Source organism: Macadamia integrifolia, chromosome 4 (assembly GCF_013358625.1).
Source record: "Macadamia integrifolia cultivar HAES 741 chromosome 4, SCU_Mint_v3, whole genome shotgun sequence".
Taxonomy (NCBI): domain Eukaryota; kingdom Viridiplantae; phylum Streptophyta; class Magnoliopsida; order Proteales; family Proteaceae; genus Macadamia; species Macadamia integrifolia.
This window is the reverse complement of record NC_056560.1, coordinates 23,797,210-23,824,383: the sequence shown is the minus strand read 5'-3', so window position 1 is coordinate 23,824,383 and position 27,174 is coordinate 23,797,210. Positions and strand designations below refer to the sequence as shown.

Genomic DNA, 27,174 nt, shown 5'->3' with positions numbered 1-27,174 from the left:
AATTGTCCTTTAATTGGGACCCACATGGATCCCACCTCATACATTCCTTAAAATGAGTAAAAATATTGACACGAATTTGAAAGGACAATCAATGGAGTTGGTAGTCTAGTAATAAAAATACCCTTAATTCATTATCATTCTAGTGATGTTCATCGCAAGGGGGCTTGTTCTGAGGGGATTATGATCATTACTATAGAGTATTCTTTCTTTTTCAAAAAAAAAAAAAAAAAATTTTAAAAAACTCAACCATAAATCACTTATAAGGTGCGGAAATTAGAATCATATCAATCATTTAATTTATATCGAATTTAAAATCGATATAAGATCAACCCCTCATATGGCTGATATATGATATAATATTAATGAAACTATATTTATGCGACAAATGGGTACAGATCATCAAGCAATGTGAAGCCATTAATTGTCTCTTAATCCATCTTGGCTAAGGGCATACATAAGGGGGCTAAATATCATTCCTACTAAAGAATTACATCAAGGTGATCCACTCTTGTCAAGTTTATTTATTTCATGTAGAGTGCGGATCAAGTCTTCGGTGTTTGATTTACACTTGGACTCCACTTATTCTCTCTCTTCTTTTAATTGGTTTTTATCCTGAGTGGAGTCCAAGTATAGATCGAACATTGTACGAAAATGGTTATCGAACACTGTACGAAAATGGTTCTCGTACGAGGACTTGATCCGCACCCATTTCATGTACAATGCCTTACCTATGTGATCCCTAGTGCTTTCATGTGATCTACTCATGCCAAATCTATTTATTTCATGTATATTCGAGTGCTTTAAACTCAAGTATCTTTCAAAGCATTAGAAGATGAAAACAAAGTCTAGAAGCTACTCATTCTTTTTTAATTTACAAATGATTGTCTAATCTTCATGAAAGTTAATCATAATTCACTCGATGGAGGTTCCATCACCAATTAGATCAGCCCATACTAAATATGGTCGTGAATTGAGCAATTTTTTCTTGAAAGGTAATAGCAGAGAGAGAGAGAGAGAGAGATGGAGACCTAGCACTAGAGGGAAAAATAACTTAGGTAGATTACACAAGTGAAATTTGCATAATGAAGGTATAAAAGAATTCGGATAGAAGGAAAGGGAGGGGCAAAATTTTGTTGCTACCGACAATTACAAATGCTGAATAGGATAATCTCCTTAATACCCATTAGATTTTAGTATTTTCTATGATACCTTTACAAAATTCTATTTCAACGCATACAATTAGAGGCAGCAAGAATAGTAGGAACATTTCTTTGCCAAAGAAATTAATTGAACGAGAAAAAAAGATACAAGCTTGAAAAACTGCATTCAATATTCATACGTTGCAAAAGTAAAGATTAATCTTTTGACAAGTCTACAGTCAAGTCAGCTTGGGTCATATTTTATTGGCTTGACTTAAAAATTTTTAGTTTTTGGAAAACCCGGGACTGGGACTCAGTCGGATGTGACTGCAAAGGCAGCTTTTCCAGATTCTGAGTTTTAAAAAAAAAAACTACGTCACTTAACCCGCGTCAGACTCGGTTCCATGATCCATCACACAACAGAAGACGCGACAAAATTCTTTCCCTAAAATTAATGGAAACTGTTATTGAAAGTGAAAACTCAAAACGTGTTTTTTTTATGAGTGATTTAATAACAAGACAAGTGTTTTTGGTTGGAGTCTAGCTCCAATATTTCGATACAGGTCGTGTGTCCTTAGAACGGGCACAATGGTCATTGCATATTTTTCATCCATGGCGTAAATCAATTTTGGATAGAAAACTTTTATCTTGTAATAAAATATAATAAAAAAGATAAAATTATATGATCGTATTATGTATGCCTAAAGATATGGGGATGTGGAACAATATTATAAAAAGACATCTATGTCTTTACTCCATTTTCCCATGTGTCTTAGTGTTCACAACACCATCGGGTAGCGCTCCATCTCCCTAAAATATATCAGGATGGGCTTATTGTATTATCATCCATGAGAATTGTGTCTTATTGTCCGTTGGTTATGTATTGATAGGAAAAACTTTTGACGCATATGCAAAGGCACTATCTCTTGGACTGAAACAGGCAAGTTTGAATGGATGGAGCATTGTTAAGATTTGGAGCAATGCTAACGAGATCCGAGACCTTCTTTTTAGATGCATTACCACACCATAGCCTTCGAACATAGCCCTATCATTTCTTAACATACCGCCCCTAACCCATTTTTGGTTCAGGTCTACTAACAACGTGGTACTTCTTATGATTTGTCTAGCCCATGTAAGGCTATAAACAATTTAATTAACATTCATATCTTTCACTGGAATATCGATGTATTAAGTTACTTATTAATCTAATTATTCTTTTTCTTTTCCTACCAAAAAAAATTACAAAAACTATTTTTTCTTCAAAAAAATCTATTTATTTTCTACCAGACACAACCATGGTCTGTTCTGTGGAGTAATGGACCAGGAAAATTATAATTCTCCATGAACAAGGAAAAAGTAACAAGTTTGAAATACTCTGTTCACACGTGGCAATGGTAAGAATTTTTCTTTTCCTTGGGGTAACTCAGCAGTCAAGTCAGCTTGGGTCTTATAAGATTGGCTTGACTTTGAAGTTTTTTCATGTTTTCAAAGTATTTGTTTTAAAAAACCCGGCACCGGACTCGGTCGGAGGAGACGGTAGATTTCCAGGTCTGAGTTTAAAAAATAAACCATCACTGGACCCGCGTCAGATTAGGATCCCACCACACACGAGATTCTAAATTCCTTTTTTATTTTTTTTAAACATCGCTCGAGGCCATAACGGGTATCAGAGTCCGTAGACTTTCACCTAACCTTCACTTCGGTTTTCTACCGAGATCAGCGTAGAAGGCGCGTGGAGGATTCTCTAGTGACTTGAGAATTCCATAGATTTGCTGAGAATTAAGGCCTTGTTTGTTTAACAGATAAATATGAACGGAAAACTAGTGAAGTGGGTCTCATATGTAAAATGAGTTACAAGAATGCAAAATGATAATGAAAGGGAAAAATAAAATACATAATTTTTAGTGGGTTCACCTCTAAGGAAAAGAGAGGAAAAAGATAAAGAATAAAATTCTACAAATAATAAAAGAAATAGGAAAAAGAGAGAGATAGACACGAAATAACATTTCCATGAAGTCCTATCACAAAGTAAATAGGGGGGAGGGGAAATTTTATTGCCATATCAACAGACAACAATTATTACATTAAATGACATTGCCAGATAAGTTCCCACCCAATATACAAACAATCAAAATTTTTGGTATTTTGAGAAAAAATTATTCATTATCCCTTCCCTTTTTCTGTCCCCTTTTTTTTTCCCATCAAACAAACTCGGCCTAAGAGTGTCAATCCATTGGTTTATCCTGATTTTGGTTGGGTTTAATGACTTGGTTTTGATTTAGTATTGGGTCAAACCAAAATCAAGTTGAAGTTTAGTTTCAGTCTAATTTGGTTTAGTTTCTTACTGTTTTATTCTTATTGGGTTATTATCGATATGATATTGGTTTTGGTATGGTTCAAAATTCAAATCAATATTACATACAAGTATTAAAAGAAAAAAACCAAAAATAAAAAATTTTTTGTTTCCATTTCTTATTGGTTTTTTATCATTTTTATTGGTTCGGTTTTAAGTTCGGTTGGGTTTCAATTTCAATTTCAAGTCCATTCGGAAAAGTTTCTCCTACTTTATTCTAGTGACCTTTAAAGATTTTATAGGAACCAACGCATCCACCGGCTCTTCAATCAAAAGCAGTTTTTTTATTTATTGATATGCTTAGTAATGGAGATTTTCTTTCAAGTATTTTCATTTATTATTTATTTATTGTTAACAAGAAACCCTTAAATCTGTTTGATTTTTCAGTTCAGGCCATGCAACCACACCTAACCTATGTCATAGATCAATTGCGGGGAGACTCAAGTTGGAGACGCTATTAACACGGGGTGTTTGTTCATCTTCTTAGTTGTATGCTTATGTATGGATATTTGATTATTTGTATGCTTATCTATGTCTATTTGGTTATTTAGGAAGCTAATTTGGATCGAATTTGCTTATGAGATGAAACTAAAAATACAGAAAAGTAGAAATATTGAATTGATCTCTCAATCTCTACGTGAGACTTGGAGCAAAGGAGGAATCTATTTATAATAATAATATTTTACAAAGTGTTGGAATATAAATTGAGTTATAGAACTTATCTTTGATGCTTAGGAAATACATGAAGCAACGATTCTATGAATAGTGGGAAATGTTTTAATAATAATAATAATAATAATAATAATAATAATAATAATAATAATAATAATAATAATAATAAAAAGAAATATTGGTATATGAACAAGGTTGTTGTTACTTGAGAATTGACCTCCAAAATGTAACATGTCCTTCTACCAAACGAAAAAAAAGGAAAAAATGTAACATGTCCTTAACTCTTCTAGTAATTGCTGCACTTACTTAGTGGATCATGTCGGAACACTCTCAAATTGTGCTCAATCAACCAATCAATGGAACAAAGGAACTCTAAAAATACTAAATAATAAATCAATATGAAAGAAAGCGAGGACTACCCTCTTTGTAAAATTATAACAAGAAATAATTCAATTCATTTTTTTTAAACAATTCAATGGATTGCTAAAAGTTTACATTTGTTTTAATAAAAAATTAGAGAAAATGAAAGCTCTTTGGTCCAGTGAATGAGGGGTACACATGGGCATGAATAGGGGTGCAAATGTGGCCTTATCGGCCCAAACTCGCGGTGACCTGCCCTGAGCCCAAACAAGGCACGGGCTAAGGTTTTTATGGCCTTGAGGGTGGGTAAGGGCTATAAATCTTTGGCACTGAGTCAGGTCGAGCATGATTAGAATTGAGGCCTTGCGCTGAGCTCTATCCTGATTTTATATAATGAACAATATAAACCTTTTGTACATAGTTGGGCCCTTCCTCACAACAAAACTACTTTTTCTCCCCCCAAACCGCAGATCTTTCTGCACTCAATGGGGTGGTTCCTTGAAACAAAGGTACTTTGGCTGTTCTCTCCTAGTATTCACTCTTTAACTAATTTATTACTCAGTAGTTATGTACGTCAATGATCAATCGCATGTTAGTCTCTTATCACTCTTGTTCCATTTCAACTCAATTAACGAATTTTGGCTAGTAGTAGGACCGATCAAGATTGGCTCGGCTTGGGCCTGAGGATGGATTAAGGTTGAATTTTTGGCCTTGAATTAGGGCCTTGGCTTAGCTAAAAAGCCCAGCCCAATCCAACCCAACCCAACCCTGTTGTAGCCTTAGGTATATAATAAGAGTTGGATTTTTGGGTTCCATATGGGTGGGGGCATTATTTGACTACCCCTATATCTAGACATGGGCGCCACACGACGAAGGAGCATCTTTTCACGGTTCTCTATTTTCAGGACTGTCTAGACTAGGGGTGTCAATCGGTTAGTCCGGCTCGGTTTCCGTCCAGGTTGAGTCGGTTTTGGTGTGGGAAAGTTGAAATCGAAACCGAACCAATAAGGAAATTCCGGTTTCGGTGCGATTTGGTTTCGGTTTGTCTTTGGTTTCTTAAATCGATTTGTAACCGGGTTGGTTTTGGTTTTTGGTCTAGTTGGATTCGACTTTCTATACAAATGTATACAAAACTATGCAAATTTTGATTTTTTTAATGAATTTTGGAGTGTTTCGGTTTCTTACCGGTTTGGTTTCGATTTTGGTCCAGGTTTTGAGTCGATTTCGGTTTGGTTTGAGGTTCATTCGGTTTCCGGTGCGGTTCGATTTGGTTTTGAGGTTGCAATACTCGAAATCGAACCGAACCAATAAGGCTTCGATTCGGTTCAGTCCGTATTATTATCAGTTCGATCCAGCCGATTTTACCGATTCAGTTTAGGAATTGACACCCCTAGTCTGGACTCTGGACCCTCCCTGCTCCAAACGATTAGGGTTCCTCCTCTTATTATAAGAGGAAGAAGTCATTTAAAAACCATTTCATCCAAAACCATTGAAAACGGTTCAACACCCTTAAGCCAGAAACGAATAACTCGACACCGCGTGCGTCCTCTTCTCCTGCCGTCACTCAGTTCATTCTCTCTCTCTCTCTCTGTGGCAGTGCTAGAAGCAAGATGCCGCGGACCAGTGCACTGGAGTGCCCTGGTTGTCCCCCCATCAGGGCTTTAACTTTCGATGTCCTCGGTCTTGTTAAAGGTGAGGATATACTATGCAAAATCAACATTATCTTCTGTTTCGTGTTCGTTCTTCTCCATTATCTGTTACTAATCTTGGCTTCTGTGGTGGTAGTCGTCGAAGCTCGTGGGAGTCCCGGGATTCCAAACGTGGTCACTAGATGGGGCGAACCTGATTCTTCTCGCTGCGTCCTCGCTGCTTCAATCGATGACCGTAAAGATGACCCTGTATGTTGCCATTGCTTACTTTGTCCGCTTTAGTTGCTTATCGCTTCTAATTGATGATTAAAACTTTGTTTCAATCCATAGTAAGTTGTATAGATAGCTTTTCCATTTAATGGGAGTTCTGATAGTTCAGCAGCTTAAGGGTCTTGGTTCCAAGTTCCAACCTTCAAAACCTAAAACCCCATAAACAAAATGTTGTTAATATGTTGATTAACCATAGCAATTCGTTAAATCTGATTCACAATCATGTAGTTTCTTTATTCGATAATAATTTTTTTGAACAGCTATTGAATATTTAATGCTTGGAAAATTTCCGCAGTTGTTGGCTGTTGCAAGGAAAAATGGCTTGGTGAGTTCCTCCTTTACCAGTTATTTCATTTTACACCTTTTGGATTACTAGAGGACGTTTTGTGGTGATCCTCGGTTCTGGATGTGAACTACAGATTGAGTTGCTTAATCCTTTAAATGGGGATATTCTTGCCACCATAAGTAAAGTTGGTGATGCTGTTCATGCTTCAGAAGATGATATCTCTGGGCTGCATTTATTCAGAAGAGAGAGGTTGGAGCAGTCGTCCAGGTATACTTGTATTTGGATTTGAGCATTTCCGTCAATGATTCCAAGACTTTTCAATCGATCTTTTTCTCCTATTTATACTGGCAAACTTATGGCCATTATGTTGTCCGATTCTTGAGCTGGATTTCTACTCTCCCCACCTTTCCTTATGGGGAAAATTTGCATTTAGTTTTTGGTATATTGCTCTGAGTTTTTGCAGTTTTTGATAGTTCAACCGTTCATGTTAAAGCTTCTGTTTTTCGTACTGTCTCAATCTGAAATTGACAGAGGGAATGATCTATTTTATATGAACCATATTTTGATAGTTTCGATTTCATTGACACATGGACAATTCTATTTCCTAACACTTGGACCCATAAATCTTATTTCTTTATTTTTAGGAGGTTATTAGCTTATTACATGAGAATCCTGTTTCACCATTCAACTTTATTCAATACCATACTTGATGTCAATTCCATTGTATGTATATTCTGAAGTATCTATTTAGATGCGTGTAATACTAACTCAACTAATGTCTGTATCATATTACAATGTTCAACATCACCATATAACTGTCTAATGCTTTCAAATCTAAGATCTATAGCTTCAAAGCATTGTTTCAAAATCCATCCATTTTGGTAAAAAAGATGAAATCTTTTGTACTGTCCAGAGCATGGCATCCCCCCTTCAATATAAACTGATCCCAAACCAGAAAGATCCAGCAAATGACTATTACAGACAGAATAACGAAAAGAGAATATAGACCAGAAATAAGATAAAATTTATCCCTGGCTTGAGGATATCAGACAAGCTAGAAACATGGTTGAGTATTAGATAGAACCAGTAGAATAACTCTGCAAATTATCTTTGAAAACAGAGAAGTGGTATGACCTGCACAACCAATTTCTAATGGTACTAGGAAAACAGGATTGCAGTGATCTTTGAAAACAGAAAAGTGGTATGACCTGCACAGCCAATTTCAAATGGTACTAGGAAAACAGGAGCCTTGTGCAAGTGGTTGTGCACTGGTAAGGTATGAATGTTGCAACCTGGTGGTCAAGTGGTCGAAACAGCCTCTCGATATTCTTGGGGTAAGGGTGTGTAGTTTTTGCCCCCCGGACTTTGCACACGTGGGAGCCTCGTGCACCGGGTATGCCCCCCCCCTTTTTTTTTTACTAGGAAAACAGGACTGCAGTTCTGGAACTAGAATTCCAGTGGCTGAATCAGAAGTTGACACTAGAATTCCGGATAGAGTTATACTAGAAACTGATGACTAAATTTGAGATTATACAGATCACTAACCAGAGAGAGACATGAAGAATAATGCAGTCTAGAACTTAGAAGAAGATCGGACGCCACAGATTAGAAAAACTAACAATAAGAAATAGCACAAAACTAGGAGGAGGGAGATCAGATATGGAATACTATGAAATACCTATCCTGTATGCACTGCTCGGGAACACAAAAACTCTTATGAAGACTCAAAAAATATTTACTCAAATCATGCCCTATTGATGGGAGGAGGTGTATAAGTTGCAAAAAACAAGTAACAAAATTGAAGAAAGAAGGAAAGAAGGGAAGAGAAGACAAGAAGAGCGAGAAGAAGAAAGAGTGTGAGAGAAGCTTAAGAGAGAACTATCGATCCGTCTCCAGCAAATATATTAGAGTTTTAAAGTGTAGTACCAAATGTATCCTTACATGCTGACTTATTCCCCACAGGACAATGTTACGCAATTCCAATAGTACCCCCCACAACAAGTATTCTGACACTTCCCCTCAAGCTGGGGAATAGATATCATACATGCCCAGCTTTCTTAAGAGAGTACTAAATAATGGAGTTTATCCCATTTAAGAAGTAGGAGCAAAACTAAGACCAATACAAATCCAAGCACAAACAATTAGAGCATAGGTTGCATTCGAGAATGTGAAGGTGGGGGAAACGGCAGGGGCTAGGGCATCTGGTACTAGTGTTGTACTTTTGTTATCAAGATGGTTAACCCGAAATTCAATTGTACCCTACAAGTCATACTTGTAGTAGACCAAATATTGCCGTTATGTACTGATACGGCCCTAATGGTTGAGGGGGGGGGGTTGCTCCAATCGTTTCACTTGTGTGACTATGTCGTAAATAAATTCAATGAATATGAGTGCTTTGGAATTCCACTGATCCTAATTCATCCTTTGATACCTCTTTACTCTCTCCAATTTCGAACGACTTGTCATTTAGAAGATGACTAGTTTGTTGTAACCAGACAGTTATTGAGAGGGGGGTGAATCAGTGAGTTCAATTCCGATCCCCAAAACTTGTCTGATAACTGACAAGGCAAACCCTGATACTTGTCCCTGTTTGTACACAGCCGTATGCACACTCAACCTCTCATAGGAACTTCCAAGTATGCACATGCATTTCGCATTCCACGCACTTCAATATATGTAATGCAAACAACAAGTACACTCACAACATAAAGTTTTTACGAGGTTTGGCAATTTTCCTACGTCCCCGAAGTAGTACCTGTAAAGGTTTCGTACATACTCAATAACTACTTTTGACTGCACCCACAGTTGGAAGCATTCACACCAAATTTTCTCAAGCTAAAGTTGAGATGGTACTCGCAGTGGAGGTACAATGTGCATCACCCATTGCACGGGAGCCCACTCCCGGTCCTTAGCATCCACTAAGCACTCAATATAAGAGTATAATAAATTGGGGCTTATATCAATGCCCTACAATCAAGCGCTGCCTAGCATATAAATCCACAACTATCTAGCATGTATACAGTTCATCCACAACTAACCTAGCATGCATACAATTCATCCACAACTAACCTAGTATACATACATTTCATCATACATGCATATAATATAAATCTAAGGTTAGAGAATTTCACAACCAGTTTCCTGGAATAACTAGGAACTTGCACTGACAAGTTGGGTGTTCACACCTTCTCTCCCCTCGTCTTCTTTCTCTTCAAGGCACCAACAACTACCCTTAATGTCACACCCCGTTCACACAGAACTGGGCCAGTGACCGGGTTAACACCGGTTAACCCAAACCTGCCAGGATCATCTGATACAGTATTGCACCACAGCATACACACAACTAAGAAAGAGCTCATCAGTTCAGCGGAAGACTTGGTTTACCTGTGAATATTCCCATAATACTTGATACCCGAATGGTGATACAATAGTTAAATGCATGTGGGCCCGAAGGCATGATATTTACACAATAAGAGTACAATTCACATATCAAGTACACAAAAGGAATCATAAAAAATCAGAGTCAGCTCAGCTCGGTATTAGAAGTCAGCTCAGCTCGGTATTAGAAGTAGGGCTCAGCTCGGCATCAAAACTGCGGTCCCGTAGCACAACTCTCACACGAGCAATCAATGCCGTGCTCTAACTCCTCAGGGACAAACCAGTCCTCTTCAGGGAACTCAACTGTGGGACCCGCCCCGTGCTCATCTGGTTGATGACCTGCAAAATCATCTAAAAGAGGTGCACACGTGGGATGAGCTCACTAGCTCAGTAAGTGGAAAGATGGACCACACAGCAGTCCACACAACAAATCACAACCATATGCACTATATACTATGCAGTATATTTTAAATCACATTCACCTAAGCAACATTACTAAGTCTTTGGTTTAGTGCTACTACAACCACAATGCGCGTATACTCCGGGTACGAGCCGCGAACTCCATCCCGCGATACGCCCATAGGGCTGTCGGAGAAGGCCCACCGTGAGTACTTGGAAAAGTAAAACATGCCGACCACCGGCTCTCAACATAAAATAAATGACAGAAATTAAAGGTGCTGACTCCAGCAATTTAAAAGTAGTACGATTGACCCTCTTGAATATACCATCGGGGTTGCTGACTGTCCTAATGACCAGCCGGGCATAATGTCTATCCGCCACAGTGACCCGACAACCGCGACCACTGCTTCTCCCCAAATGGTAACCCAACACCTTAACCCTGTTGGGAAGGGTCGTAGCACGGGAAGGTGATAATCCTAAACCGCATGCTCCTATATGACAATAGTACGATTGTATAGTGCCACCGCGTCCCATACCACGGGCCACCAATGCACTCGTTTCCAGGCCGACTACGGCATCTAATCTATTAATGCATCATGCACAATGATGTCAACATTCACCACATAAGCATATCATCACTTGGCAATTAGAAAATAAACACAACACCCATGCATAACAATGTGAGGATGACTAATCTACATAGCATTTTCATGATGACATGGCTAGACTAGATACGATTAAATGAATGCCAGACAATGCCTTGAAACAAGGCCAAACGTCCTCTCCCCACTTACCTGTAGTGTACAAGGACTCACACTCGGTACGGGTGAGATCCGGTGAGAGAAGCGTGAGATTTGGTGAACCTATCATGAGTGAGCGGGGTTAGCATTTCGCCACCTTGGGATCAAAATTAACAAGATCCAATGATAAGATCATGTTTAGAATCCTAAAAGATCACACGTCCGTTTTGGGTCCAATTGGTAAAAATCATGTTCGGAGCCTCTTGGGTGGATCGGACAGCCCACCTGTCTGACCCACCAGTCATACCCATCGATCTTGACCGGTGAGTAGGTCGGCCTACCGGTCGGCCCGCCGGTCTGACCTGTCGGTGGGCCCGAGGGTCATGCTAAGACCGACGGGCAAGGTGGCCCGCCGGTCGGCCCGCCGGTTGGGCCCGAGGGTCCTGCCCTCTCAGGCGGGTGCCCATAGGCGGGCCAAATGGCCCATCGGTCTTGGCGGGAAACATCCATTTCTTTCCAAACTTCCCCCAACCTTGGGGGATTCAATTGGGGCTTTTCCAAACCCATTTTTCACACATTCAAGGTCTCATAAGATGGTTCTAACCTAGATCTAGGTTAGATTTAAGGAATGGGAAGCCGTCTTACCTTCTTTGCTCAAGAACTCCTTCAAAACCCAAAATCACTTCCAATCACCAATGCTCTTGCAACCATGGAAACCCTTCTTCAAATCCTTCAAAATCAACACATAAACCATCTATTAAACCTTAGATTCATTATCTCAAGGGGGATTTACAAGACCTCAAGGATCCCTACCCAAATCAAGGGTTTTTACTTGGGTATGGTGAAGGCTTAAGGAACCCAACCTTTGCTCACCTCTAAACGTAGATCTCGTGTTGGAGATCACTCTTCCGGCGTCGGAATGGGAAGATCAAGCCTCGGCACCACTGAAATCCATCTCTTCTTCCTCTTCCTTCTCTTCTCCTCTTCTTTCCCTTCTTTTCTCTCTCCTCTTTACTCTTCTCACCAACGTACGAGTGTCATAAATGAGAAAAGAAAAAGGAAAACTTAAATGCTATTTATACCTCCTAAAATACTAAGTAATCACATGGGTGGGTCACTCAGGTGGGTGGATGCGCCCACCTGAGGGCCAAAACTTGGCCAACAAGTGGGATTTTGACAGAATTCGGCCCTCGGCACGAATTTCACTCATGGCATAAGATATAATATACGTATGCGCTTTAAGATACGGCTACATACCTGCTTTATCCGTACATGGCCTTATGATAGGTGCATGTACATGGCTTGGGTACCCCTGTCTCTTCTGGCACTGGCTCGGACTTGTCGGGCCAGCCGGTGTTTAAGGTCACCCTTGCCATCATGGTCCATAAGGATCCCGCTTTAACTCTCTCCGGTTCGGGTCCTGCATGGTTAAACCGGGTCAACCGTGTAATCAGACCGGGTTTAAGAAGTAGGGTATTACACTTAAGCTTTCTTCTCTTCCCCTTTCTTCCTCTTTTGGTTTGGAATCAACCCACAATCAATAGAGATCAATAACTCACAAACCAACTTTCAATAAAGCACACATCACTCACTGAAGCTTTGAAAATCACCTAATGATCATTAATGGAGGGGGAGCTTCTCTCACAAAAATCTCAACCTTATTCTTCAAAACCCTTATTTCTTACTTTCATTGTGTAGAGCACAAAAGAATGAAGAAATAGGAACTTGGATGGACGGATTTGGCCTTGTGTTTAGGGAGATATAACCATTTGAAGTTGGAGCAATGAGATAGCCTGAAATGGAATCTTCGGAGGAGTGGCGTACGCTACGCAGGCAGCAGCCAAACAGAGGCGCAATCTGGGCTGTTGATCTCGTATAAGGAAGTGCTTTTAATCTGGGCCGTTGATCCATGTAACGAGCAAGTAACCAAGAGCTTCGGATTAGAATCTGCAAGGTCATGATTTGACTTGATGATGTCATGCTGACACAGAGACTGATACATGCATTAACATGCCTTTTCGTTGTCGCTTTTTGATTGTTTCCTTTTCCGAATTTTAAAGAGGGTTGTCTTTTGCTTTATGAAAAGGTGAAACGGCTTTTAACTGTTGGATTTGAATCTCTCAGATTAGATTCAAAATCGATCTCATAAGATCTTAGAGATTGGAATCTAGAGGCCCGTAAGTTGCATAGTGCTACGCTGAAGCAAAGCTTGATAAGCTGAGGTGCCATACCATGATGCTCCATGTACTGAACCAATAATAAGCCGTGCGATGGAATCTATGCCACCAGCCTTAGCGTAAAAACTCAGCAACGCTTGGATTTGAATCTTGCCTACGTGGCTCATTATGTGCCTTCAATCAGGGATCAACCAACCCTTCTATAGCAACTAAGCCCCTGCTCCCACGAACTTTCATGCTGGAACCCCCAACGACTCAAACCTTCAAAATTACACAAACCCCCCTCAATTCAAAATTGTACTTCTATAAACACCTACACTGGATGAGAGGTATTTGGCCATTTTGGATGGGATTTTTTGGGCTGATTTCGTGGAAACCTTTGTAACTCTCTTATATGAACTCCGATTGAGCCGAAACGAAGTACGATGGAACCATGACTCGACGCTCTACAACTTTTCAGAAGACTCGATCGTCAGAATTAGCCATGCAAAAAGACCATAATGCCTCGAAACCTTTTCTCTGTCCCAATTTTCTCATACGGAATTGAAATGCGACGAAATCAGAAGCGTTGGAAAAATTGGATTTTTGTCTTATTATTACATGGAGGGCTTCTTCCAAAAAATTCATCTTCAATGCCGAAACTGCCCCCAACTACCACAAAAACCATCTTTTGACCGCGGTGATGCTGTAACTTCTTCATGCGGTATCGAAACGCGAAGAAATCAGAAGCGTTGGATTGGATAAATTACAATCTATCTTTTTCAGGAAGAAATCGCCTTCCAAAAAACTCATTTTCACTATCGAAAATGCCCCTGAGCCTAAATATGCTAAATTTGCCAGTTTTGACCTAGAAACTCACCCATCTACCATGGATGTATCAATTTACTCCGTGCACATCATGTGGCTCTGTTATCTTATCGAAGACATTGAACGCTGCCACGTCACCCAAATTGGCCACGTCATCATCGTCACGTGGCCGAGGTTGCCAACGAGGACAACCATAAAACAACATAGGTGATCCAGTAGTGGAGGAGAGACATTCTTGTCATGCCGTAAGGAGAGGACTTGCTTTAGGTAAGGTCCCCGGTTTGATGCACTACAATCACCTCTTCTTTCTGAGGAAGGAGGTAGCTGTAGGAAGGGTGGGTTTTCCATTGGGGCCTTCCAAGAATGGCCTTTCTGGGGTGGGCCCCCCTCTGTCAATTGGGCATCTCCACTATAGCTAAAGTGGGACCAGCTTCGGATTGGTACTCTGGGCAGTATACCAGTAAACCCCTCTGATGATGAAGTGCTCTCAACTCCGAAGATCTTTCATGAGAATACCGATAGAGGAAGTTCTTGATGAAACAAACAATAATATCCATTTCTCCACTATGATGCCGGCAGGCTCCGAAGCTTCACTGGGGCTATCGCCTGGTGCATCCTTCAAAATCATGAGGAGGAAGAGAATACACCCTCTTATAAGTAGTGGAACACTTCACCGATTCCATTTCCACCTCGAATCTGAAAGAATAAAAAAATGTTAATTTTTCCTTATAATGATAAAAGGCTAATTTTTAGGGAATTTTAAAGCAAGCTTCTGATAAACTTTGGTTTTTGGCTAGTTTGGCGCCAACTCATCATGCTGGAAATATAACTGATCATACCTAGGCAAGTGCTTTGTCACCTAGGCACCTCTCCAACTCCTTGGGCAGCCTAGTCTCTGTGACAACTATGCCCAAGTTCCATAGAACCCATCCCTGGCCAAAATTAAGGTATTTCTAAGTCCATTGAGCAGTTTGAAATGCATCACCCTGTTACAGATTTTTTCTTGGTGAGTGGGTCTTAGTCTGGATTTTGGTCCCTTCCAATCCTTTGTGGAACAGCCACAGGCAGTTCCCTCTCTCTCTCTCTCACCCCTACTGAAAAAAAAGAAGGGGGGGATGGGATGGATCTGTTTCCTCAGCTACACATTTTTTTTTTTGTTAAGTAGTAGACATTGTTTTGGACCATCTTATTCCAAATGTTGATTATGTGGGAAAATTTGCGTTCTGTGCAACTATCAATCAAATCTGGATGGAGAGAAATCATAGGAAATGGACCTTCAACTCTCGGCTGTTAGGAAAGATTTGGATCTCCATCTTCTTTGATGTCAAAGCAAAGATTTCGAAAGTTAATTCCAATTGTTCCCCTTCCCCAAGAAATTGTCACATTGTTGCTTCTTGGGAGGTTCCAAGCTCTATAATCAGGGATCAATCTCCCCTGAAGATTTTGGTGTTTGCTCTCTTTTCCTTCTCCACCCCCCTTTTTTTTTGGGGTTGTATGTATTTTCTTCTACTTTGGTGATGAATTATTTATTCACCAAAAAAACTTCAAACTTCGTTGTGATTTCCATTCTAAGCGTCTCTCTAGCTGAAGTATTTAGTCAGGATGTTTACATATGTGGTACCTGGTTTAAAGTATGGTTGAACTTTGTGGTTCATGATTTTGCTACATTTTTTTTTTTTTGGAAAACAATATTGCTTGGCTTCTAAAATTGCTAATTGTTTTATAATTCATGGATTGTTAGTGAACTTGGTAATGTTATGTGCGGACCTTCTTTTCTTGTTTTCCTTTCGATCAAAATTATTCATATGTTGCCACTTGTTTATTGATTATTTCCAGGTTGTGCACAGTGCTTACTTGCTCAAAGAAAGGAAATGCAAGCCTGAGATCTGTTGGAAGTGCTGATTCACCAGCAGATTCTACATGTTCTGGTACTACAAAAACATGGGATGTATGTGCTGCTGGTGATGTTTTATGCTCTGCAGTAGATGGAAATGAAAATTATGCCTTATTCGGTGGGTGAGTTCCTATAAGACTTTGATAGAAGTGTTGTGTTGTGCCACCTCCGTATAAGCTTGAGGAGTTGTTCATGTTCATTTCCAGAATATGATCTTTAAGAGCTCTTCTAGTTATTCATTTCCTTGTTTTCTGAGCCAGGAAGCGTGTTGAAGTTAATATGTGGGATCTTGAGAAGTCTGCTAAGATCTGGACAGCAAAACCTGTGAGTTATTATTCCTTACAAATTGATTCCAGTATGTGTCTCAGCCACAACACCCCCATCCAAACAGAAAAGGAAAAGAGAAGAAAATTGCAGACAATCCTTTGTCATTGGATTTATTTTTATTTGAATGTATATGGCCACTGTGCAGCCTCCTAAAAACAGCCTTGGTATATTCACTCCGACTTGGTTTACAGCTGCAACATTCCTTTGTAAAGAGGATCATCGTAAGATTGTGGCTGGGACCAACAGCCACCAGGTAATCCTTTCAACTTCTTTTTCTGTGAACAAATTGTTACCACCACTTAACCCAAAAGCTCGAGTTATCAAGTAAGGGCCACAACAATGTACATCGACACACAACACACTCTGCATGTGCAGACCCACACACACAGACACACGGCTTTGCACGTGACACCATCATGTGGTGCCAAGGGGGCACAATGTGTAGGGGCACAACAACACATAACACCAACCCCTTGCACGTACCAGGGATCGAACATCCCGCCTCCTGGCTCTTATACATTGTTACAAATGTTATGATTGATAAAACCTTGTGTGGTTGGTGACTCTAGACAACTTTAGTTTTCAATTGATCATAGCTGCTAGTGCTGAGCTATTGTTAACTAATGTCACCTAGTCATCAAGTTTTACTGTTGGGCTTGTAGCCATTGCTGATGCCAATCTGTAACATTGTACATGTGAAACAGGTGCGCCTCTATGATATTTCCTCACAGAGGAGACCTGTTATTTCATTTGATTTCCGAGAATCCCCTATTAAAGCACTGACTGAAGATCTAGATGGCTATACTGTCTACTTTGGAACTGGTTCTGGTGACCTTGCATCTATTGACATGCGTACAGGTACATTCCTTGTTTTAAGATGTGAAACTGGGCCACACAGATCATATCCCCATTTCCTGCAAGATGACGCCAATAGTCTGGACAATTTCTGTCTTGAAGAATCTTCTGTTCTGATATAACATGTCTGGCCCTTACATTCAACTAGGAACTTTAGTTTTTAAATTTGATCCTTGAAGAACTATGTTTGATCATATAGAAGGTAGAGAAGTGTTCTTGAATTAATATCTAGGTTCTTGATCAGGGTTTTAAGATGAAAGAAATTTTATTTTAGGTTTCATTATTAGGTGAAGTTTGGAGTGAAAAATAAATGAATAATCTTCAGGCCCAGTTTAGAGATTTGATTTACCTCAGTTACAGGGGCAAGCCTATGTGGCATGGAAGCATAAAGGAAGCAATTGTCCTGGGTCTTATGGTCCTAATTGCTGCCACTTGTGAGGGAATGTCAGGATGACAGGATCTGTCAAAAGCTTGGAGTTTTTTGTGGTGATGTCTTGATGGAATAGAAGGCTGCTTGATGGAGTAGGGATGATTTAGAGCTGCTGGAGTGGCTTGTCATGTTGTCTGCTAGTAGGATGAATGTAGATAAAATGAAAAATAAATCCATCTTCCCTGTGAATCCATGCAGTTGAAAGTAATTGAGCTGGAAAGAATAGTTATTCATGAGCTTGAACATGGTGCTGCAGTTAGTATCTATGATTTAGAAAAAAAAAAGTCCCATGAGATTGTGACTCTAGCTGTCAAATCTTCAACTTGATCCATGCCTATCTTCAAGCAATTATGACCTGAATGAGAAATCCCAAGATAGTCCCCGTGGTGAAATCAATAAAGTGGTGATGGATCCACAGAAGCCTTAGATGGCAGGTCTCAGAAAACCAGAATTATCCAGATTAACGGTGAATTAAAAGGAATCAGATTCAAGAGAAAATTGCCAACAATCAACAAATCTGATGGCCCTAATATTTTGGTGGAAGCTCACTTTAGTGTGCAGGAATATTTCCTCAAAATATGACAGATAGGATGGTCTTATGGACTGATCTTAAGGTAGCACAGCAGTGAAATCAGAAACTTAAAGGTCCAACCCCGTAGTCATTAAAAGATCAAAATAGCAATCAGATATCAGTAATAGGAATAGTATATCAATCTGAAACAATAACCAAAATTTTATCTTCAAACTAAGGTAAAACTAGAATCCAACCCGAAGTAGGACTCTATGAAAACAGCAACGAAATTGAATTTTGAAACAGTGGGTCAATGAGATACGTTACTGTATATGTAAGTAGTGATGATGAAAATTTCAGATTCAAACAAGTATAGCATGCGTATGGACTGATAAAAAGTTCTGCTCCTAACCTGATGTTGATGGAGAATAAAGGAGAATAGGTGGGAAAGATATGAACCAAGCCTCTCACTTGGAACTAAGTTGGAATCCCATCAACACTACCTTAGCATCTCCCCAAGGGCCTGCTGCATCTCACACCATTCTGAATCTCCCAGAACATAGGGGCAAAAGCTATGTTCATTCAACTGTAAACACCGTGGGTAGGGTGTGAGCTTGTGTATTGAAAGACTTAGTAGGGCTGATTCATAATGAACTTAGGAAAGCTGAGGGCCAATAGGAATCATCAATCCTTAACTGAATATGACAGCTGGAAACCAAAACAAAAGAGGATTGAGATCCTCTCCAGCCAGGGGTGGCTCGAGAAGGACCAGCCAGACACAAAACAGGAGAGAGAAAGTGAAACCCCCTGTTCTGTGTCTGGTTGGTCCCTCTCCAGCCACCCCCCAGCTGGAGAGGATCTAAATCCAACAAAAGAAGAGATCTTCTCCAACTCCAGGTTGAATTGAAGACTCCCCATCTGACTAGGAAAGCTGGAAAAGTGGACAAAATAGACTTTATAAGACTTATTCCATTCTGATTACACCACTAATTAATAATTAAAACAACTAATAACAGCCTAAAAAGAGACCCCACAACCTGGTTCTTCAGGTGAACCAGAATTTGACCTGCAGGTTGTTAAAACGGGTTCAAAAGTGATCCAAACCAGAACCGCAAGCTATGGTTCTGGCCTGGGTTGCTTCTTCCTGTGTTAATACTTCTGAATGTGCCTTTGATCTGCATCAAGTAGTATCTTTGCAACTATGGAAACAGGGAATTAGTAACTTGCATAAATTACTTAAGGTTTTTCAGATTCCTTGGCTGCCATCTTCAAATAATGTCATAATGAGACATTATAACAGAACCATAATTTCTGGGAAACACTTGCAGAGGTGAGAAATGCATTTTAAATGAAATTGATTTGGTTCCCCAAAATTTGTGGAAACGATGTAGATTTTCCAGAAAAAAATTTTTTCGGGGGGGGGGTGGGAAGAAGCCAAGGAGGAGAGGGTCACAAGAAAAATGGTGGTGGTGGAAGAATGGATGCCCTGAGAAAAGGATCTGAAGAAGATTGGGAGGAAGGGGGGGTGAGGATTTGTACCTAATTTGTTGCCTTCTCTGATCAGGGGTTCCATTGTCCTCTTCAAGAAGGGAGACAGGTGGGTAGGGGATGTTTAACATGACATATGTCAACAACTTGAAAGCATGGGGTCCATTTTCAAAGTCATGGACCCCCAATTTGGAAAACCTCATTGTGGTTAATCTGTCCCTCGTCGTTTATTGTCATTTAGTTGACATAGGGTCTACAGCCAACAGTATGGACCCTAATAAAAGCCCCCTATGCTGGAATCTTCTTTTGATAGAAAAGTATTACATTTTAGGTCTCATTGCCCTAATGTCTAGAGTAGGATAGACACACTCCTGAACATATCCTATATATTTCTATAACGCATCTATTTGTTTTTCGCTTCTCTCATTTTAAGAATTTAGGTCTCACCTTTTGCTTCTTGCATGAAATTCTTAGGCTTTGCTTTTTCGCTTCTCAATTTGGTTTTTTTTTCTCTGGGAACTGTGAACTGAACAGAGAAGTCAGCAATGATAGACCTAGTGCATGGTTCCTGCAAGAAAAGTTTCCAGAATGGCTCAAGGTCATTGTGATGTCCAGGAGATTGTTATTGATTGGGGTCAGAATTACTTGTTAGTCGAAGGAGATGCTTCTTTAGTCATTGAGTGGATAGGATAGGGAGATGGTTAGCCTTGGACATATATTCATTTTAGTAGAAGGGCCAGACCTCTTTGTAATGCATTTGCTAATCTGGACCCCATGAAGTCCAGTGGGAGATTAGCTTGCGACAGGATTGCAGGTATAGGGACAACTCAAATAGGCATGAAATTCTGGTTGAATGGTCTATTTGTCGTGGAGAACAAGTTTGTAAAATCTTATGCTGATCTAATGATCGGATTTGAAGATATGGTGTAGTCTCAGAAATAGTAGGTACCCAAAATAGAAACTCAGATTTCGAAACCAATCAAAAACAGAAACTAGAAACCAGAATTAAGAAAGTCAGAATTGGAATATCAAGTAGTTATTACAATAGCAAGTAGCTGAAATAGAAATTTCAGATTAGTAACTCATTGAAATAGTAACTAGAACCCAAAATAGAAACAAAGAATAAATTACTTACTAAGGAGGACAGAAATAGCAACTGTACCTATTTTTGTAAATGTAGGAAAATAAAAAGGATGGAGAACATGTTGTAAATTTGTAATGGCAAGATCGAATCATAAGTGATCCAATCCTAGGTAGGATCTTTAGTGCATTCAATAAAAATCAGATTCAGGGATAGATAAGATGAATAAAACAGAAAATAGAGAATAAAGGGAAGAATGGGGGTAGGGGAATGGCTATCTTAGCCTGGTCTCTCATCTTCAGTCATCTCAGCTGATGATCATCCTTTCTTAGTGAATAATTTGCAGGCAGCAAAAATAAACTTTCATTCAATCTAATTCGTGTGCAATGCTGTATCCCCTTGCAAACTTATATAGAAGACTCAAAATAGACTCATAGTCTGATACACTAAAAAAGAAAGGCCTAACCCAATTCTTAACTAATTGGGAAACTTAAACTGACTAGGAAACTGAAATGACAAGGAAAATAGGCTCAAAACAGGAGTCTAACTAAACTAATGAATTAAATCTCGTTTTCCTACTTTCTACCCATATTTTAGGCCCATTAAAGTGGTCTATTACAAAGAAAACTCGTGGGGTCAAAGGCCCAAGACCTACATAACCCAACCCAAAGCTTATCTCCAATGAAATAAGCCCTTTAAGCGACTTATCAGCATCAAGTAGTGAATTCCCAAACTTTGATTTGATGGAATGAATAGTTTGCTAAACCAGCACTATCACTTTAGCTGAAACTTGAATGAGAATAAGAAAATAGAAAGAAGATAGTAAACCCAAATAATTTAAGCACATATAACCCATTGGACACTCAAAATTAAACATATTAGTTCATTCATGGTCAATCTTGCTGGCCTTCTTGTTCATCTGAATTACATCATTTTGTGCTTTTATAATTTTTTCATTTCGATAAAGCATGAATTTTCTACAATTTTGGCTTACGAATTCACAAGTTCGAGAAGTGCTGATCTGATCTTTACTTCAGGCCTTATTTTTAATCATGTAACTCTTTGTTTTCTTTTTCTGTTTGTGAAGCGTTCTGCTAGTCTTTTATTTTTCTGTTGGACTATTATGATCCTTCTTTTTTCCATTCTAATAATATTTTATGCTTTATTAGATATCTGATTTGAAGATTTTAAGTGCATCTGATGGAAAGCTATACAAGATTTGTGCATTCTAAGGATTGCCTGTCTTTGTTGATTTTGATAATCCCCGGACATGTTTCCTTAAGCAATTGCTAGAGCTTGATTAAAGTTTTATTTTAACGGATCCAGGCACTCAAAATGTTGAGTTGAAAATCCATTATTTAAATGTTCGTACATATATCCTTAGAACTTGGAATTATGTAAATGAAATTTCCCCAAAGAAGGTGTATACAAGTCTCACAGATTTTTACTTGGGAAATTTATCCATCTCTAACCAAAAACTAGTGCTTGAAACGGATGCAGCCACTCAAAATGTTGAGTTGAAACCACGGATTGTTTGTTGGAAACATCTACATTCTGGGAGTGAGTGAATATTACATGCTTGTCCTGCAGTTGTACATGTATTCATTTTTGCATAAAGAAGATATTGAGGCCTCCTAGTTTGATGAATCCTTTGAATTTTGGGCAGAATGTTCATTAAGCTGTTTGTCATCTTTAATTCGTAAGGTTTTCTCTTGCCAAATAACCTTTCTGAGAAAATATGTTTGTTTTGAGACCTTAATTACAAATAAAAATTTGGGAGAACACTTTTGGATTTCTTGTACTCTATATATATATATATATATATATTTGTGGTAAGTTGTTGATTTTGAAAAGTAAATGGTCAAAAGCATTCCTTTTCTATTACAGGTAAATTGTTGGGATGTTTTGTGGGGAAGTGTTGCGGGAGCATTAGATCCATAGCCAAGCATCCAGAACTCCCAGTGATTGCCTCGTGTGGTGAGTCAGAACAATGGGTTTGTATAAGATCACATCAGTTACATTAGTTGTTTGTAATTTATTTGTTGCACACTCGTATGTTATCATTGATTTATACATATATATGTTTTGTGACATAGTGCCTTGATCCTCCTCCCTCCAACCACCACTCAAAGCACATCCAAAAAATGGGAAAAAGGAAAAGAAAAAAAATCAAATGATGTTTGATTTCCGAGTCATTTCAGTACAAGTGATGCAGATCAGAGAGATGATCTGCAAGTGATGGGTATGTTTCAGAGATAGAAGGAAAAGATTCTGTTTTGATGATTGATATGAGTAAGATAGTAGTTTCACATCTGATAACAGAGAAGTTGCAAGGGAGAAGAAGAATCAGAAAATTCAGAACCATGGAGGACAAGAGAGGGAAAACATGGGGGAAGGAGCAGTATCGTTCAAATCACTAATTCAATACTAAATCGTCTGGAGGGTTTTCCCTTTGCATGCTATTATGACCAACTATAACCCTTAACCACGATTGGGAAAGAAACCATAAATAAAGACAAAGTAAGAAAACCCAGCTTGAAACTAAAACTGACTATTCTAGCCGTAGCCTAAGAATGGAGTGTCCTAATGCATTAAGAACACTAAATAAAGAAAGAAAGTGCTAAACAATCAAAAGTGATAAAACCACGAAAAATATCCTCCTAAAAATTTTCCCACGATTGGGCTGAAGATGAGCTTCTCAAGTCCTGTAATTCTGGATTCGATAAGCCATTTAAATGATCTCCAACTGGCCCCACTAGCTGTATTTTGATTAGGTTCCTGATTTTCAGGAATTCCAGAATCGCAATTTTTTAAAACCTCCTTTAAATGGGTCCCCCAATGGGAGAACCTGCTTTATTGAACCTGGTCACCCAATGAATTTTATCATATTGTGAAACAAAAAAGTTCAAATATGGACCAAACCAAACCAGTCCTGCATAAACAACTTTGTCATAGCAAAGCTTATATGCACACCTTTCATTTCTTACCCATGTTTTTCCACCAATGGCCCAAGTATCTTAAGTGATCGATCTTGCCACTATAAGTTTACTAGGGGTTTCTATACTTTCTGTTTTTGCTTCTTAATTTCACCAAATGCTAGTGACGTTTGGTCTGTCTCAAAAATCACACTACTTGGATGCATGGAAGATTTGGAAACAGATGGATTAGGACTACACACCCATCTAAGTGGTCAAATTTCTGCTTGGAACAAGCATGAGAGTTAGTTGAAAAGAAAGTTTAATGTTTCATTGAATTTCAAAACCATTTCATAATAATGGAATCTAGTGGCCATTTTTTTATGTCGGATGGATAAAAATCATCTCTTGAAGAGTGTTGTATGGTCAAATCCATAACATAGGACACTTTTTGAATGACACAAGGGGCAACTGATCATATGTTCGAATCCTTACTTGGGGAGATTTGATTCATTCTGAATTAAATGAATTCAGAATGAAAGGGCTTGCTTTGAACGGAATTTAGACAATAAATAAGATTCATTCAGGCGTGGGCCTGCTGCAGCTCTTGCTGGGACCATGTGCGTGCTTAGGTCCGCACACCAGTGCCTGATTCTACTGCTGGCCTGACAGCAGGTGAGGCAGATGGGGTGAACCTCATACATTAGGCATGTGCCTTTTGCACCAATGACAACATGGGTTATTTGTGTCTAGCATTTCTGGAAGCATAACTGGTTTCATGGATCAATTTCTAGTTTCTGACATTCCAAACTTGATGGGAATGTTCTATTGTTCAATATATTCATTGTTTGAGCAAATGTTCATCTTAATATTTTGCTGTTTCTATGGAAGACTATTTCCATTCTTTTAGGGTTAAACTTCATAACTGCTCCCATTGAACTGAAGTGCTTGACTAATTTTCCAGGTCTTGATGCTTACTTGCGTTTCTGGGACTCAAAGACACGGCAACCTCTTTCTGCAGTATGCCTTCTAAACTTATCAGTACAAGATATGAATTTTCCCTGAAATATAATATCCCCTAGAGGGTTCTCTGAGCAAGCAGGGTACTCTACACCCTCGCACAATGCTTTTTTAATCATTATTTCTCACTCTTTAAAAAATTAAATAATAATTCATGTGAGAAGGCGCAGTGTATGGCTTAGGCTCAGAGTCTTTTCCCATAATATTATGAGCTGATATTGCTTTCAAAAACTATCTTCTACTTTGTTACTTTAATTTCCCTGGTTTTGCTCCACTATACACGTCACCCACCTGCTTCTGACTTTCGAGTTCAAGGACAAATTTGGTGCTTTACTTTATGTCAAATGTAAAGTCTCTTTTTATTAGTAAAGCTTGAAATAGGAAGTTATTATGCTGGAGAAACTCTTCATTCTCTTTCTTTTTTTTTGGGGGTGGGGGTGGGAAGATGTTGATATAAAAGCAAGGAAGAGGTTGAGATGCATCATCATTCCTGAGCAAAGTGTGTTGATAATGATATATGAAGAGAATGTCCTTGAATTTTTTACTTGGAAAAATTCCATGACCTTGAGCAACTTAAAAAGATTCATTTTATTATTTTAGACCAATTTTATAAGGGAAAAAGAACTCTGCCAGTCCATATGTCCCCTGCGCCGGCACACAGGCCATTGGGAGGGCATGTGGGAGCATTGACCATGCAAAAGATGCCCTACCCCTGCGTGATCGATGCTCCCGGATCTTTGATTTTTCCTTTTTGTAGCATTCAAGTGTGAATATATTAGTTTATCAGAAGCAGTAATATTAATGGCCTCTCTCTAGTTCAGTACTGCAAAATGAGACCCAAGCCCACTTCAGCATGTTCCAATCCATTGATCTCCCCTATGTGCATGGGAGTGTGGAGTGGTGAAATCTGCTAATGGGGTTTTGGATAAGATTTAAAGCAGTATATAGCTTTAACTCAATGCTACCGAAGCATTTCATTCATAGTGGTTACATGGTTTTTGATGGTGTGGTCAGCAAGTTCCACTTTTTTTTCTGCTGAAGTGGATTGTTTTTTTCCTGGAAGTTTGTAGTTGTTACAAGCTTATACTGTTGCATGCAGGTTTTCCTGAAGCAGCGTCTCACAAATGTAGTAATTGATTCAAATTTTTCTTATCAAGGTTAGGTTTCATCTTATTCCTCATATATCATGTTTTTAATTTTGAAAAAAACCACCTGCAATTGAGGGTAACTGTCTTGAGATCAGCAAAATCTGTATTTCCAGGGGAGTGAGTGCTCTCAGTTTAGGTATCATGTACTGGTTAGACTCTGATCATGGGTTCACCCTTGGGACAAATTCTATGAATAACATAGATTTGGACTTCCAATATATGCCATTTGGCTTTATGGTGCAAATGATGGACACAGGTGAGAACCAGAGTGCTTTAGTTTGGGTATCATGTATTGGTTAGACTCTGATCAGGGGTTCACCTTTTTTATCTTTTTTTTTTTTTTTTTTTTTTGGAGGGGGGTGGGGTTTGACGTGGTTTATTCTCACACCCTGATCTTAGGGTGCAGATGCCACTTTTAGATGGTTACTCTTAAAATCATCCTTCACCTAATTCAAGCTGTGCTTTTTATCTTTTCTGTTTTCCTTAAAAAGAACCGGCTGGAACTGCTGTGGATCCACCACAAATTAAGGCAGAGGAGGCAATTCAAACCCAAGCTGAGGAGAATGAACCACTGGTCGTGAAAAGAAGAAAATCATCTGAGGAAAGCCAGCAGAGAAAAAAGAAGCCCAAGAAGAAGAGCGAGGAGGCAATTCAAACCCAAGCTGAGGAGAATGAGCCACTGGTCGTGAAAAGAAGAAAATCATCTGAGGAAAGCCAGCAGAGAAAAAAGAAGCCCGAGAAGAAGAGCAAGAGGGTCAATGATGAGGATGCTGACACATCATGATCCAATTGGCTTCTTTCCTTTATTCTTCATGACTACAGATGCCACAGTGATCCATTTGCCATACATGCTGGACGAGAAGAGCTGACAATTTGAGCATACATTGGTTGTTTAATTCATATCCTCATGATTTTCGTCGGTATTGAGAGGATTTCCCCTGGAACCACTGGATCATGCTCCAGTGAGAAAGTTTGGTGATTGGTTAAGCTGTTAATTTATCAGGGATCTTGTTCATTAGTAGGAGCATTTTCCATTAACAGAATCAGTGAAGCTTATACTTTATGTCTAAAGCCCAAAGTGGTGAATCAGGTTCTTGGTGTATGATGACTGAAATGGCCAACATGATCAGGGTTCTGTGAAATCTAAGTTGGCTTCCTTATTTCTTTTTCAGGTACCTCACTGCAAGTCCCTCAGTTGAATACTTTGGTATTATAGTCCATTGCTCAACAACTCTAGATCAGAAGGATATACTTCCAATTGTAGTGCTATTATGT

General features: G+C 39.1%; 1 protein-coding gene across 1 annotated transcript; it reads left to right on the top strand.

Annotated features, from left to right (window-relative positions):
- The first annotated feature begins 6,023 nt into the window (after positions 1 to 6,023).
- On the top strand, positions 6,024 to 27,041 carry LOC122077241 (WD repeat-containing protein DDB_G0290555). The gene is made up of 12 exons (XM_042643122.1): positions 6,024 to 6,216; positions 6,310 to 6,422; positions 6,739 to 6,768; positions 6,863 to 6,996; positions 16,067 to 16,246; positions 16,385 to 16,448; positions 16,597 to 16,704; positions 17,156 to 17,309; positions 22,704 to 22,793; positions 24,696 to 24,751; positions 25,851 to 25,908; positions 26,391 to 27,041. The coding sequence occupies exons 1-12, from the start codon at positions 6,135 to 6,137 to the stop codon at positions 26,681 to 26,683; spliced, it is 1,362 nt and encodes a 453-aa protein (XP_042499056.1). The 5' UTR covers positions 6,024 to 6,134; the 3' UTR covers positions 26,684 to 27,041.
- Positions 27,042 to 27,174: the final 133 nt, after the last annotated feature.